The following is a 16,236-nucleotide window of genomic DNA, read 5'->3' on the forward strand; positions in this document are numbered from 1 at the left end:
CATCTACTGTCTGATGCCTCCACTCTGCCATCAGGGACTGTAACGCTTTGGAGCCATAAGCACAAATATATTCTTCCATGTTACCTTGGTCATGGTGTTTTCTAACAGCAATGGAAAAGAAACTAATCCAATTAAGTTGACCAACAGTGATAGAAATGATAAAACTAAGATTTCTTTTTCTCAAGGCTTAAAATAAGCAGGTAATATCTACTGGATGTTCATTATTCATAATGTTATACTTTCATGGTTTCAAATTGAGAAATATTAAACCTTATACAATGTATAAAGTAAATACATAGTAGCCTTTTTAATGCTATGATACATTAAGTTGTTTTTCCTTTATGGTACGCGACAAGATAAAAATATGCCACTTGACTAAAAATAACATCATCTTGCTATCATGAAACATTTAATAGCAATTCTATTTATAGTTATTATAATTGGACATTCTGGAATTCATTTCTGCTAGGCAATAACTTTGGGAGGGTACAATTAATAAATATTGAAAAGCAATTAGTAAATAAGTTATTTATCTTCGTTCACCTCATACCTGAATAAACTGTAATTAGTAATACCTAAATATAACCTAAATATTTTTGATTACTAATACCCACCAGCATTTATGCTAGAAAATGAACTTAAGAATAATCCCGTATGGGCCTGTATGAGTCTGACCTGTTTCTTGTTAACTGTCAATCATACTCCCCTGTTTTGGCAGGCATATCATCAACTATATGCATACACTCAGAATCTATCTCACAGAAATACACAAAAGCCAAATGTTTAGTATTTCCTAAGTGGGGAGCCTAAATAACAGTTTAGCATTTCATTATACTCATCTGAAAGAAAAGTACCACCATTTTGATATCATTCCAGAGTTAAAAGGCCTTCTTCTATCTAAACATTATTTGCTGAGGCTTAAAATAAGTAGGTAACAGATGCTAAATGTTCATTATTCATAATATTACACATTCGTGGTTTCAAATTGAGAAATTCTCTGGTGTAGTCTATTTGGAGTTCTGTAGGCTTCTTGTATGTTCATAGGCATCTCTTTCTTTAGGTTAGAGAAGTTTTATTCTACAATTCTGTTGAAAATATTTACTAGTCCTTTAAGCTGGAAATCTTCGCCTCATATAATGAATAAAGTACATCCAAAATACCCTTTTTAATGCTATGCTTAATTTTTCCTCTATGGTATGTAATGAGATAAAAACATGCCAACTGACTATACTCTACAATAAAGATTTTATATATATGTATATATATATACATAATATATATACATATATATAAATATATTTTTATATGTACACACACATATGAAAAAGACATAATGAAACTCATTACTTTTTATTCTAATTTGAAAAACAAAAGCTAGCAAATGAAACATAAAGACGTAGTACTTGATTCCTAATATATTCCCATATCTTCCTCTCATTATTAAAAATAATTTTTATTATTGTAACAAATTTGTGTGTGTATGTGTGTAAGCATTTGCATACACAGATGTGAATCCACAGTGCACCTGAGGTGATGAAAGGACAACCTGTAGGCATGTGCTCTCTCCTTCCATCAAGTGGGTCCTGGAGATGGAGCTTGGGGTGTCAGGCTTGGCAGTAAACACTTTTTGTGGCTGAGTCATTTTCCAGTTTCCTTAAAGTTATATTTTATGTGTTTACACTTAAGATGTGCAGTCTAGCAAAACAACTGTAAGATATCCAGTCTCAACCAATGACTATTTCGGTCATATTTACATTAAGATATTTATTTTATTATTTGAAATTCAAATTTAACGAGGCATACTGATTGTGACATGTCAGCTTTCACTGTGATTTATACTATAACAGTATTCTATATATAAAGGAAAGCTTGGATCATATAAGTGTAAAGAATCATAAATTAGGAAGCAGCTTAATATTTTTCGATGTAAAGGTATGGAAAAAATAGATTAAATCTCAATTTTATCAAAAATGTGCTATAGATACAGGATCTCGAAATCAAGAAGAATGTGCCCTGCCACGTTCTTTGTGTCTTCTCTTTGCTACACCAGACATCACCAAATTGCCTTGTCGTGTATGTAGTTCCAAAACAGAAACCAAAGGTTCTCCATCTTCTCATTCTCACTAATTGCTCATTTCCATATTGGGTGTGAAAAGGAAAATGAGACAGAATATTAAAGAGTTTTCCTGGTTTAGCAATTCCTTCCCAGTTTTAGTAAGTTGACTTTTAGTCTCTAAATATTTCTATGGTGTTCTAAGCCATAGAAAATGTGATACTTAACTGAATTGCTTAAAAAATATGCTGTGGGGTTTGGTGAAATATGCTGTGGGGTTTGGTGAAATATGCTGTGGGGTTTGGTGAAATGGCTAAGTGGGAAGAGGCATTTGCTGCTGAGCCTCAAGCCTCAGTTTCATACTCAGGACCTACACAGTATGGTAAGAGAGAACAGAAGAAGGGAACAGACTCTTTCGTCCACATATATGCATATATACACACATGCACACATGCTGGCCTGGATCCCACACAGTTGCTGGAGATCTGACTCATAGAGTGGTCCTCTGATCCTGATACATATGATATACCCTGACAGAAGCATGTGTGCACACATGTTAAGAAAGTAAATAAATAAATAAAGTGGCACTTTAATGGTTCTCCCACACTACACTGAATAATTAAAAAGAAAGCATGTGCAGTTGATGAGTCAACACAGATAAGGACCTTCATCTAGCCACCTGTGTTCCAACACACACAGATACCACTGAAAACAGTAAGTTGCTAGCAATTTTCTATACACTTAAGCTTACAGCGCTTTAATATGCAGTAATACTGAAATAGAGTGCCCTTAAAATAGCCATTAAAACTTGACTCAAAGGAAGCTTAAAAATCTTCTATAATAAAACAAATACTGCAACTAAGAATTTTCTTAGTCAAATGTTAACTTTTTCAGGCAGTATCCAGAACCTCCTTTAAACAGTAGTCTCCTTTAATATACTCAATATTTCTTTTCAAAATAGTTTACATAAGTAACAGTTGAATTTCTGAGGAAGCTGAGTCCTCTAATGCAGACTTGCCAATTTCTTTCTACAGGTTTTCTAGGAAGAACTTCTTTCCTGACTCTAAAGTCTCCAGTCTTTGCAGGTGCTCAGGTATGCTGTAATTTGTACATTAAGAATTTACTTGAGATACATAAAATAGTATTATTGTAGAAGATTCTATATAAGAGAATAATAACAGAATAAAAAATAAACATCTCGGGGGCTGGAGAGATGGCTCAGTGGTTAAGAGCACTGACTGCTCTTCCAGAGGTCCTGAGTTCAATTTCCAGCAACCACATGGTGGCTCACAAGCATCTGTAATGTGATCTGATGCCCTCTTCTGGTGTGTCTGAAGACAGCTACAGTGTACTCACAATAAAATAAATAAATCTTAAAAAAATAAATAAACATCTCAGGTTACAGAAATCCATTGTAAAATTCCTGCCATGTTGGTCTTATTCAGATATACTCATCTTTGAAACTGCTTCAGGGGATACTCATATCCCCTTAATGACAAATGGATGGTACGGCAGCATGGCATCAAAGGGGCAAAGCAGGATAAAGCCTGACAGACCCCATCACATGACTAGTTTAAATTATGGGAATCTCTCTACTAACCTCAGTGGCCCGAATCCAGTCATGGATGATGCAGTGAAATGCTCAGTATCAAAGACCGCGCCCCATTGTTTCTGCTTGTTCTGACACAGCGCACATACAAGTCAACCAAGGTGCGCAAATTTTCTAGTGCTACTTGTACTTACTTGGAATATAAAATGATGCCATTTCATCAAGTACAAGGTAAAGAAGTTAAGAACATGTCTGGATATGACAAATGAAGATTATCTGCTGAGTTTTTCCTGTGAGACTTAAAGTGTTGACAAAGGGTGACATAAAGAACAGAAAAAGAGCTCATAAGTAAGTGCTATACATCCTTTATATACTCAAAACATTAGGTGCTGCGTGCACTTGTAAAGAGTAGCTGGATAGGCTGTCTTTTTCCCACTGGGTGGTTTCAGCTTCTTTGTCAAAGATCAGGTGACCATAGGTGTTTGGGTTTAATTCTGGGTCTTCAATTCTATTCCATTGATCTACCTGCCTGTCTCTGTACCAATACCATGCAGTTTTAATCACTATTGTTCTGTAGTACAGCTTGAGGTTGGGGATGGTGATTCCCCCAGAAGTTCTCTTATTGTTGAGAATAGTTTTTGCTATCTTGTATTTTTGTTGTTTTAAATAAATTTGAGAATTGCTCTTTCTATCTCTGTGAAGAATTGAGTTGGAATTTTGATGGGGTTTGCATTTAATCTGTAGACTGCTTTTGGTAAGATGGCCATTTTTACTATGTTTATCCTGTCGATCTATGAGCATGGAAGAACTTCTTCTGAGGTCTTTATCTATTTCTTTCTTCAGAGTCTTGAAGTTCTTGTCATACAGATTTTTCACTTGTTTGGTTAGAGTTACACCAAGATATTTTATATTATTTATGACTATTGTGAAGGGTGTTGTTTCCCTAATAACCTAGAAATGCTCCTGTCTAAAAGAAATACAGGGACAAAGAGTGGAGCAGAGACTGAAGGGAAAGGTCATCCAGAAACTGTCCCACCTGGGGATCCATCTCATATTCAGCCACCAAACCCAGTCACTATTGCTGATGCCAAGGAGTCCTTACTGACAGGAGCCAGGTATAGCGGTCTCCTGAGATGCTCTGCCAGAGTCTGACCAATACAGATGCAGATGCACACAGCCAATCATCCAACTGAGCATAGGGTCCCTGATGGAGGAGTTAGGAAAAGGACTGAAGGAGCTGAAGAGGTTTGCAGCCCCACAGGAAGAACAACAATGTCAATCAACCAGACCCCTTAGAGCTCCCAAGGACTAAACCACCAACTTGAAAGTACACATGGAGGGATCCATGGCTTCCAGCTGCATATGTAGCAGAGGATGGCCTCATCTGGCATCAGTGGGAGGAGAGGCCCTTAGTCCTGTGAAGACTTGATGCCCTAGTATAGGAAAACACTTAGGGTGGTGAGGTGGGGGTGGGTGGGACACCCTCATAGAAGCAGGGGGAAGAGGAATGGGCTAGGGGGTTTGCAGAGGGGAAACTGGAAAGGGGGATAACATTTGAAATGTAAATAAATAAAAAACCAATAAAAAATATGTGTAAAAAGGAGCTGTTGGGCACATTTCTCTTTATGAGTGTTTATGCCAGCTGCATTTTGTATATTATTTTAGCAGCTGCCACACCACTGTAAGACATGCTATCGTCACTTTACTGTTCATTATCAAAGGAAGTCAGGACAGGAACTCAAACACTGGCAGAAACCTGAGACGATGGAGGAGCGCTGCTTAATGGTTTCCTCCCTATGTCTTGTGCTTGGTTAGTTTGCTTTCTTATAGAACCTGGACTACAAACCCAGAAGCGGCTCCATACTCAATGGGCTAGGCCTCCACCTCCATCACTGATTAAGAAAATGTCTTATAGGCTTGCCTACAGCCTGGTCTTATAGAGGCATCTTCTCCACTGTGACTCCCACCTCTCTGATGATTCTAGCTTGGGTCAAATTGACATGAAATGAGGCAGCACACTTGGTTATGTGCACATAGCTACTCTCACTCTGCAGAACATGCTTTTTCAGCAGTAGCATCACACTTCAAGTTTCTCAGTTCACACAGGTTGAGCATGGTGAAACTAGACTTGAACTCACATATGCCTTGACTTCTAAGCCTGTGGGTGATGTCCTCTATAAAAACTATCTTAAAGCAAACAAAACAAAACAAAACAAAACAAAAAACATGGTTTTTCTAGCATAGAAAACAATAGTCCTGAAGGCTTAATTTTAAAGGTAACTTCTCATTAGTTTTTTCTAGTAATGAATTCTTATGATAGTCACCTTCAAGAATTTTTAGAAATAGCTAAGAGGGGAGATTACTGCATTTATATTACTAAGAAGGCATCACATTATATTTGAATAAAAACAAGAAGCATAATAACAACAACAATAATAGCATTTATAATTTATATCACATCCGTCCTCTGCTGCTTTATGTTCTTTATCTGTACTGATTTAACACAATCATCTATTGACAGGAGATATTGTCATTCTCAGAGACAGAGATGAGGAAGTGGATACAGAGATTAAGCCACTTCTCTAAGGTTAACATTACCTAGTTTGGGAAATCCTCACTGGGATTTTACTGCAACGTAATATATTTAGTGGGTCAAACTCAATGCTGATCCTGGCCTTAAAATTAAAAGTACAATACAGCTAGCCTATCTATGCTTTGTAGGTAGACTAAAACACAATTTGTTTCAAAAGTGTTTAACATTATTATACATGTTCAGAGTATTAGAGCGTCTAATACTCTGAACATGTTAGCTTGTGTGTATATTGATCTGCATTTACATTTTAGGGCTGTCGATGGCTACTTCCAAAGTTCTTCAAGCAACTTTCAAATTGGGGAACTCAGTATGCTAAAAACTGAAATTCTTTAAATTTACTTGAGAAAAATATCCCATCCAAGTTCAATATCATTAAAAACAAAGCATGGGTCACTTAAGGGTAAATGCTTTTCATTAGCTTTTCTCTGTAAGAGGAATCACATACAGTGAGTAAACAGTGATGAGCAAGTAGGTCAGTGTGCTGCCCACCAGTGACGAGCAAGAATACCAGCATAGTGGGGCAGGGTGCTGCCCGTCAGTGGTGAGCCATTGTGGTTTCAAAGGTAAAGAGAGGGCTGCATTTCAACTACTTAGTTCTAACATATGTGTGTGCTACAACTCTGCCTTCAGAGGTCTTTATAAACTGAGCTGTGTTAGTACTAGTCACTAATTTTCTATAAGCCATCATCACAGATGCTTTCATCAGCATTAGTGGGAACACTTATGCTTGGAAGGAAAGCAACCAAGTTTACTAGATTTGAAAATACACAATCAGCATTTCCAACATACTTACTTTTATAACTGACCAAAAAATTCTTTTAATCCTGATCAATCATCCTCTGCTTACTTTGACAGGCTGGGATGGCAAGGAAACATCTGTGGGGCAAAGACTGCTTCTGGGTTTGCGAAATTGGCTTCTTTGTTTTTACCCCTGCTCCCACAAACATCACAAAACCTTGATATTTCTCTATCTCCCAGAAGAAAAGTTGAAAAATAAAGCCCAGAACTATTATTGTTTAATGTAAGAAATAGCTTATTTTAATTAAATTTGATAAACTAGATGACATCTTAATTTGTGAAAAAGTGAGAAAGAAAAGTTTTAAATTATTCCAACACATTTTTGTTATTATTTTCCCTCAAAGGATGGAGACTTTTGGTCTTTTGTTTGGTGTTCAGTGACCTGCTCTGGAACAGTTTTAAGAGCATTTACTATTATTACACACTTGTGCCTGCCTGAAAATATTGACACCATCAGTGGAGCCGGGAAAAAAACACAGAACCAGAAAATTGCAAGAAAATGTAAAATTTTTGTATTAAAAACAAACCAGAAACATTTAAAAAATTTAAAGAAATGTTCAATGTTCTTAGTCATCAGGGAAATTAAAATCAAAATGACTCTGAGATTTCATCTTATACCAATTAGAATGACTGAGATCAAAAACTTAAACTGACAGTTCATGCTGGGGAGGATGCTGAGCAAGGGGAACACTCCTCCACTGCTGGTGGGAGTGCAAACTTCTACAGCCACATCGACTTGGTGGTTTCTCAGAAAATCTGGAGTAGTTTTACCACAAGACCCAGCTGTATCACTCCTGGGCATATACCCCCAAAATGCCCAAGTATACCACAAGGACACTTGGTCAACTATGTTCATAGCAGATTTATTTGTAAAAGACAGAAACTGGAAGCAACCTAGATAGATGTCCCTCAACTGAATAATGGATACAGAAAATGTGGTTAATTTACACAATGGAATATTATTCAGTGATTCAGAACAAGGACATCATTAAATTTGCAGGCAGATGGATAGAACTAGAAAATATCATCTTGAGCGAGGTAATCCAGTCCCAGAAAGACACACATGGTATATACTCACTTATGAGTGGACATTAGCCATGAAGTACAGGATAATCATGCCATAGTCTACAGACCCAAAGAAACTAATTAATAAGGAGGGCTCAAGGGAGAATGTGTGAATCTCACTCAGAAGGGGAAACAAAATAATCATGGGGTGGATGAAAAGAGGGAACTGGGAGGGAGAGGAGGTGAGGAGAGGGACAGGTATACTGACCAGGTGGATCAGGTGTGGGTGGGGAGGCAGGAGAGGGCTGGGAGTGAGAATGGAAACCAGTGGGGGGGGGCATTGCCACGAGTAATGCAGACCTGGACTGGGGAGTCTACAGGAGTCTATGGGGGTGACCTTAGCTGATTCCTACCAGTGGAGGATATGGAGACTCAAGTGCCCACCTCCTGTAGTCAAGCAGGACTTCCAGTGGAGGAAGGTGAACGCCAATCCACCCACAAAACCTTCAATCTAAAACTTATCTTGCCTACAAGATGCACAGCAATGGAAGGCTGGCCCAACTTGAAACCCATCCTATGTAAGAGAGCCAACCCCCGACATTCTGCTCCACTTGCAGACAGGAACCTAGCATAACTGTCCCCTGAGAGACTTTATCCAGCAGCAGATGCGAACAGCTCTAGAGACCCAAAGCCAAATATCAGGAAGAGCTTGGAGAGACTTGTAGAAGAGTGGGGATAGAATTGAGTGAGCTGGAGAGGTCAAGGACACCACAAGAAGACCTAGAGAGTCAACCAATCTGGGCTCATGGGGGCTCACAGAGCGTGAACCTCCAACCAAAGAACATTCATGGGCTGGACTTAGGCACCCTACATGTTTAGAGCGGATGTGTAGCTTGGTCTTCACGTGGGCCTCTAACAACTGCAGTGGGAACTGTCTGGCTCTGTTCCCTGCCATTAGATCCCCTTCCCCTAACTGGATACTTACTGCCTGGTTGGGCTTCAGTGGGAGAGGAGGTGCTTAGTCCTGCTGGGACTTAATGTCCCAGGGCAAGGAGGCCCCAAAGGGGGGCTTCCCCTCCTCTGAGGAGAAGGGAAGGGATATTAGAGGGAGGAGGGACTGTGATGGGGATGTAAAGTGAATAATAAATAAATTAATGAAAAAGGTTTATTTTTATTTTGTTTATGAGTGTTTTCCTGCATGCATGTATATGTACCACATGTGTGTTTCATGCTCATAGAGGCAGGAGGAGGGCACTGGATCCTTTAGAACTGGAGTTACAGATGGTTGTTAGTCACCATGTGAGTGCTGGGAACCAAACCTGGGTTTACATGAGCAGCAAGGACTCTTAAGAACTGAGTCTTTTCAGTTCAAATTTTTTATCTTAAAAACATTTAGCTCCTCCCATACCTTGCAGATGCATTCTCTCTTCGGGAACCACATAAATCTTATCTTTTCAACACCAAGAATGAAACCATAGCTGTCCTCTGTATTTCTGCATGGAAATAGTCTTCCCAAGGGTTTCAAACTTCTTGTAAATATCTCATACAGCTTAGTCAGTATCTTATATTACATAACATATTTCTATAAAGTTTGGGTTATTTCCCTTTAAGGACAGTATGTCCTCCTCTTAAACTTGTCAAGTTGTTACCAAGCAGCTGTGGCTAGAAGGGAGCGAAGTTCCATGTGAATTACCATCCTTATATAAACATGTTTTCAAACACCTTCCTGAGTGGCCTTTATTTACTCTCTATCAGCTGAAGATAAATGGATGGGTCCTAAGCAAAGGGTAAATATGTTACGCCCACAGCCATGACCTTTTCCCCTTCTGCTGGCAGTACAGGGATGGAAATAATCCACAGTGGCTTAGTCTGCCCCACGCTGGCCTCTGCATTCCTAGGCTAGCAAAAAGCACTGCCTATCCTGACCATCAAAACAGGGTCCAAGCAGAATGATTTTCTCACGTGAAGATAGCACATTACTTTATAGTCAAAATTGCATTTAGTAATTCTTTCATTTAGACACATACCTGGTAAGTCAGAGAAGAGAAGGATGCATTCGTTGAAGCCATTAGCCAAAAGACGGTCCCGTAGCTGCTGGAGGATGGCTACTCCAATGCAGAATGGGAAAGAGGAATTTCCGAGCAGTAATGTATCCCAGAGGTGGAAAATTTTGTGCAGTGGAAATACATCTGTAGGAAGTTGTATAAAATATACTTAAACAAAATCCAAATTTGTCAAAAATACTAACAGCTGGATACTAAATATATGATTATTATTACTTCAAGGTCATATTGTTACTTAAGAGTTAATGTGTTAAACTGTGCTGATAAAATGCTTGACTGTAAAGATATTTAAAAAAAAAATTTCCTCCCCCGACCCGTCTCTCTGTGTGTGTATATATGTGTGTAAGTGTATGTGTGTGTGCATGTGCATGCACCTATGGAGAGTATCCTGGAGCCTGAGTGACAGATATCTGTGAGCTACCCAATATGGGTGATAGGAGCCAAGTTCTGGTTCTCTGCAAAAGCAGTAAGTTATTTTCTTAACTGTTCAGCCAACTCTCTAACCCTGACTTCATTAATTTACAGCTTCCTAAAGTGCTTTAAATTGATATCAAATTTGTCAAAGTTTACATTTTTTGAATCCCACTAAAAATTGGTATATTTCACTCAGAAATTTTCTCCAAAATTTTTAGTAACATTATTTGCACGTTTATATCTGCAGATGAACTTTAGAGCTGCTTTATGTACACAATAAAGTAACATTTCCATTGTCTATCATCACAATTACTTTATCAAATTCCTACCAAAAATCTATTAATTAAAAAAATACAGCGTTATTCTCACTTAATAATACTGTGACTATCTTTCCAGGTGAAAGCATAGACTATCTCAACTGTCATTCCACTTATCATGTGTACTACATTTAAGCATGGCTCTTCATTTACATATACATAACTAAGTCATTACATATTCATATAATATGATTAATTTCTAGAGGATTCTCAGTTTAGGAACTAGAACCATGTATTAAAAGAGGACATCTAGAAAGCAAGCCAATTTAGTTGAAAACTGTCCTCAAAGAGTAATGTTAAATTCTCTTCTTAAAAAGAAGTTATAAGCCACATGAAAAATAGATTTTAGTTTTCTGCCGCATGTTCTTAATATTTAAGGCCAGAACATTTGAAATGTTTGTCTATAAACTATATCATGTAAGAATTTTAAAGAGATGTATATTGTATTTACTTAATATTCTAGTAAATTTAAAATCCTGAGGAAGAATGAGGCTGTGCTTTTGCTGCCACCAAGGGGGATGGTACTTACGAGTAAACATGGTGAGAAACCAAGGGATGGCGTAGAGCTGTGAGCAGAACAGGAAGAAGCCCAGGACATGGATGTGGAGAAAGTAAAAGGCATAATTAGGGTGCTCATCACCAAACTAAATGGTTTAAAGTTCACTGTCTTGTTCTACTCTCGTGACGGGATATGAAAGAATGCAGCTAACTACAGTTATTATCACAATACATTCTATATAGTGGTTATCTGTCTTATATAGGTGGGTGATCCTTTTGTCAGGAATTATCCACAGTGTATCTTTATTTTACCAACAAGTATGCACAATACTATGGCCAAATCAAATGCAGTAATAACACATAAATTTTAAGTGCATAGTTTATAGATGTTAAAGGTCCTTATGATAGTTAATGTTTTGTGTTAAACTGACAGAGTATTAGGATGCTCAGTGAAGTGAATACATATTATTTGGGGATGCATCTTTGAGCATATTTTCAGGTGGAACTAACTTTTAAAAAAGTGTTGAGTAAAGGGGACTGTCCTTCTGGTTTGTATAAGGCATCATCCAGCCCACTGAGGATCCATAGAGTGGAAGGGGGAAAAGAAGAAATCCCCCTTTCTTTTCTGTCTATTTGCTCGAGCTGCAATACTTCATTTCATTCACCCCTGTTCTTGGACTGGGACTATTAATAACAAGCCTTAAAATTAAAATTAATTGTGAGTGAATTCAGGCTACAGTTAAACCAGGACTTATACTGCCAACTTAAAGAAACATCCTTTCAACACCTATCAATTGTAAATTTATGAGGTAAGTAACATACTGTCTTTGTATTGTATACAAGATAGTATGTATTCTATCCAAAGGCTAGTTAAGAACTAAAAGAAAAACTAGTCCATTAAAATATAAATACTATAGCAAAATAATGGACATTGATTTCCGTATCACGTACTTAAGCAGACAGGCTGACAATCCTCTCTAGAGATGTTGCAGATGCAGAAAAGGAAGCTTGGGATATTTAGCTTCAAAGTACCAAGTGTGCATTGTACAAAATAATACAATCTAACAAAGTATAAGTTCTGTATCTCAATTTAAATTAAAAATATGAGGCCAATTTTATCACATTATTTGAATTTTATTTTAAAGATATAACATAAATTACACTACTTGTGACTATTTTGATTGTCATTAAGAATCTTTTGTCAAATTTTACTAATGCTACTATGTGTTAATATAATTCATTCCGAGCATTTTCATTCATTCACTCAACATAAAATGTTTTATGAGATTAAAACAAGATGTATTAAAAGAGACGCATATGCTTTATAGCTATGTAGGAAAACCTCAGAAGTACAGGCTAGGGTATTAATGGCAAAGATGCAGAAACTTGTGTCCTCTTTTATCATGTGGTAGCATTCTTGTGAGTAAAGGTCCTTCCTTCCTTCCTTCCTTCCTTCCTTCCTTCCTTCCTTCCTTCCTTCCTTCCTTCCTTCCATTCAACAAACACTGAACACTTAATACATGCTAAGACTGTTAGCAGGCACTCAGGATGGGCAGTCAGTGACCAGGTAAGTTATAGTTCCAATGTCCACTGATGGCTTCTATGTTCCCAATTCTCTCTGCTAATCTTTGTACCACTCACTCCCACTTTAGGAGAACACAGTTTTTTCTTACTCGGCTCTAGACAACATACTCATTGAGTTTTCTTCTAACTATTCTTACTGCTGTGTATCCATGTTTGTTGTTCGTTTGCTTTTGTTTTTTTCCCCCTGAGTTTCTTTTCACCCTTTTGACTATTAAATACAGAACTGTTACAGCTCAGTTCCCAAAAATTTTACATTGTTTTCTGTTTTTCTTAAAGTACTTAATATAGTATGAAGACTGGAATATTTCAGTTCTACTCCAAGCCCTCCCTCATAAATTCCAAACTTACATTTCAAAATGCCTGTTTATATTTCAATGCATATGCCAAACATTTTCTGTCTGTCTGTGTCTGTCTGTCTGTCTGTCTACAGTCTCTTCATTAATCAACTACCTTTAATTGACCTCTTGAGACTTCCTCCAAACATACACTTCTACGTCCAGCTAAGAGCATCCTGTCCTTGCACTTGCTGAAGTACAGGCTTGCAGTTGTTCCTGACTGCCCTCTTGTTAAACACCATGTATCTGTTACCAGCAGACTGGTTCTTCTACATTCAAAATACTAATCTGTAAACAGTGAAAACTTGTCCTGCCTCTACTGCTAACATCCAGAAGCCACCCCATCTCACACCCATTTACTCCATAGCTATGACTAATCTACTACACTTTATCCTTGTCTGTTCTTGAATTTCAGTCAACAAGGTGTCAGAAGGTTCTTGTTAGGTTACATCAGGGAGAACCATTCTATTCAAAAGCATCTTGTTTCTTTGTGGTGCTGAAATAAAGCCAGCGGTGATAACATATGTGTAACACTCAAAATATTTCCCCGTCCGGTTCCTGCCACTTGGCCTCACCATGCCCCACTCACAGTGGATTTCCTTCAACATCTCTGGTACACGCTTCCCACCCAGGCTGGAACTTGCTGTTGCTTGGTCATTATTTCATTTTTGTAAGGAATTGATTAAAAATCACCTTTACTGAGAGCTTTCCCTGGCAACCTCATTTAAAAATTTAATTCTTCCTTCCTTCAAACACTTAACACATGTTAAAATTTAGTTTGTTTTTATTTTTTTTTTAGAATTTACCAACATATATTGAATATATACATTAAATACTGAATATTTCACATTATCTATTTTCATAGATCTTTTTTCATGACATATGCTTAATTATTTATTGATTATGGCTTTTATTAGCAAATATACATTGTAAAAGATCTTTTATTTACTTGCCTTTGAATTTTTTATATTTTTATTAAAATATGTATGTGTGAGACTTTTGCTAGGTTGAATGTTGTGCACATTGGGAGTGCCTGGAGGACAGAGGAAGTCAGGTCTCCTGGAACTGGAGTTACACAGCACTGTGAACCACCATGTGGGTGCTGGGAAGAGAGCGTGGGTCCTCTGCAGGAGTTCTTAACTTTCAAGCCATCCCTCCAGCCTCATCACTTTTTATCACATACTTCCACAAAAATATGAGGGAAAAATGTTGTCTTTATCCTCTTTCCAAGGGGAAGCTTGGACTCAGGGGTTGAAGGCAAGGCCAAGAAAGCATGGTGTCACTCAAGTACATCCTCAGCCTTCTTTAACCTTTTAGTTCCAGACAGACTCTACTAAGTGGTCTAGGCCCAAAGCCCTCTGTAACAAAGGAAAGTCTCGAACTTTTGAATTTTTTGCCTCAACCTCCCAAGTAGCTGGTATGATAAAACTTGCTCTGTGAGGCCCAGATTACTTTGGCTATATTGCCTTAGATAATTTCTCAAGCTATTAGTACAGTTTTAAGAATATGACCTAATATACATGAAGATATTGGAGTAAGATAATTTTGAACAACAGAAAGATTTTATTTTTTAATGGTTCTAAGTGTTTAAATATTTGACTACAAATATAAAAATACATACAACATCTGTCACTTTCCAGTTCCAAGTTAGATGCTGAAACCAACAAAAAAGTTGTATATTTATTTTCTGAGTATTCTCCCAGTTGCTAATGTCAGCCTGACCTGACAATTTATTTGTCTGTAGCTGTCAGCTTAGTAAATGCTGCCCCCTAGCAACAGCAAGCAAGAACTGACAACGGCTTGCCACTGCTCTCTGCACTAGAGTGCTGGAAAAACAGCAGCAGCTTGGCTCCTAAGGATTTCTCCACATTATCAATCATCTGAGAAATACAGTTTCTTCCTATTTGAAATCACAGATATGATACCTTTTATAAATTCATATTTTCTTAAAATATTAATAATCTCATTAGAACTACATTGTGTTTATTTTAGCCACATTATTTCATCATTACCAATAAGTTATTTGTAATTGTGTTTAAAAACACAAAGTCACAAGACAACACAGGAACAGTGGGATTCCTCTGTTATTCTAAGACTGTCTTGGAGCAGCAAAGCTGAGAACCAGATGCACCAGGATAGGAACTTCCTTGTGCAGTGGAGGAGGCAATAAGTGTGGAGGAGACAGGAAAGAGAATGCCAGGGTAATTTATAAAGACTCTTCCAGTCTGTAAGGGCTGTCTCACATGTATGATACATACATTCTCAAAAGAATGAGCATGGCATCCTTGTGTTCTAGTCACTGTTTTCACTGGATTGATATTTATTTATGTTAATAATGCAAAGCCATGAGTGTATAAAACTGCAGAAATCATGACAATGGCCCCAAGGTATAATAGTTATGTTTGTAAGGTGTAAAATTATGAATCCTTTACAGTTCTTCCCTACTGTTTTGTGAGATGACTTAGGCAGGAAACTATGCTCTGTACTAAGTGTGAGGGAGTGGGACAATCACTTGAGCTATGAGACCACAAGGTGCTTTTTTCAAGAGATGCTATTTTTACTTGAAAGAGAGACAAATAATACTTTAAAGCTTGGATATTTGATGAATATTTTTTTAAAAAATGAGTAAAATAGGCCTGTTACTGCAAGAAACATTCTGAGCTAAGATGTAAATTATAATACTACAAAAGGGGCTAGAAAGATAGGTTAACACTTAAAAGCATGTTGCCTTTCCAGGGGGGCTGAATTTGACTTCCATCACCACCTTCAGCAGCTCACAGCCACCTGCAGTAACTCCAGTTCCAGGGGACCCAACAACTGGCCTCCATAAGAACCTGCACACATATCCACATGTACTCTTCCACAGAGACACATAAATAAAAATAAAATAAATGTAAAAGATTACAAGGCTGCTTTCCAAGACATACATGACTGTGTCGGGTGCAAGTCTGCAATTACATATGCATGCGAAGGCTACCAGGTGACAACGGTATTTTCCTCAGTTGATCTCCTCTTTTTACCTGAGGC

The 16,236-nt window shown here is 37.7% G+C and overlaps 1 protein-coding gene across 1 annotated transcript in view; it reads right to left on the reverse strand.

Annotated features, from left to right (window-relative positions):
* Positions 1-16,236, reverse strand: part of Tbck (TBC1 domain containing kinase) — a 149,582-nt gene that overhangs the window by 70,813 nt on the left and 62,533 nt on the right. The window contains exons 21-22 of the mRNA XM_028760363.1: positions 11,322-11,358; positions 10,026-10,187 (exon numbers count right to left, since the gene is read on the reverse strand). Coding sequence (XP_028616196.1) covers positions 10,026-10,187; positions 11,322-11,358 — 199 coding nt within the window. The remainder of the gene's footprint in view (positions 1-10,025; positions 10,188-11,321; positions 11,359-16,236) is intronic.

This window comes from Grammomys surdaster, unplaced genomic scaffold (assembly GCF_004785775.1).
Source record: "Grammomys surdaster isolate TR1022 unplaced genomic scaffold, NIH_TR_1.0 126531, whole genome shotgun sequence".
In the NCBI taxonomy this organism is placed as follows: Eukaryota; Metazoa; Chordata; class Mammalia; order Rodentia; family Muridae; genus Grammomys; species Grammomys surdaster.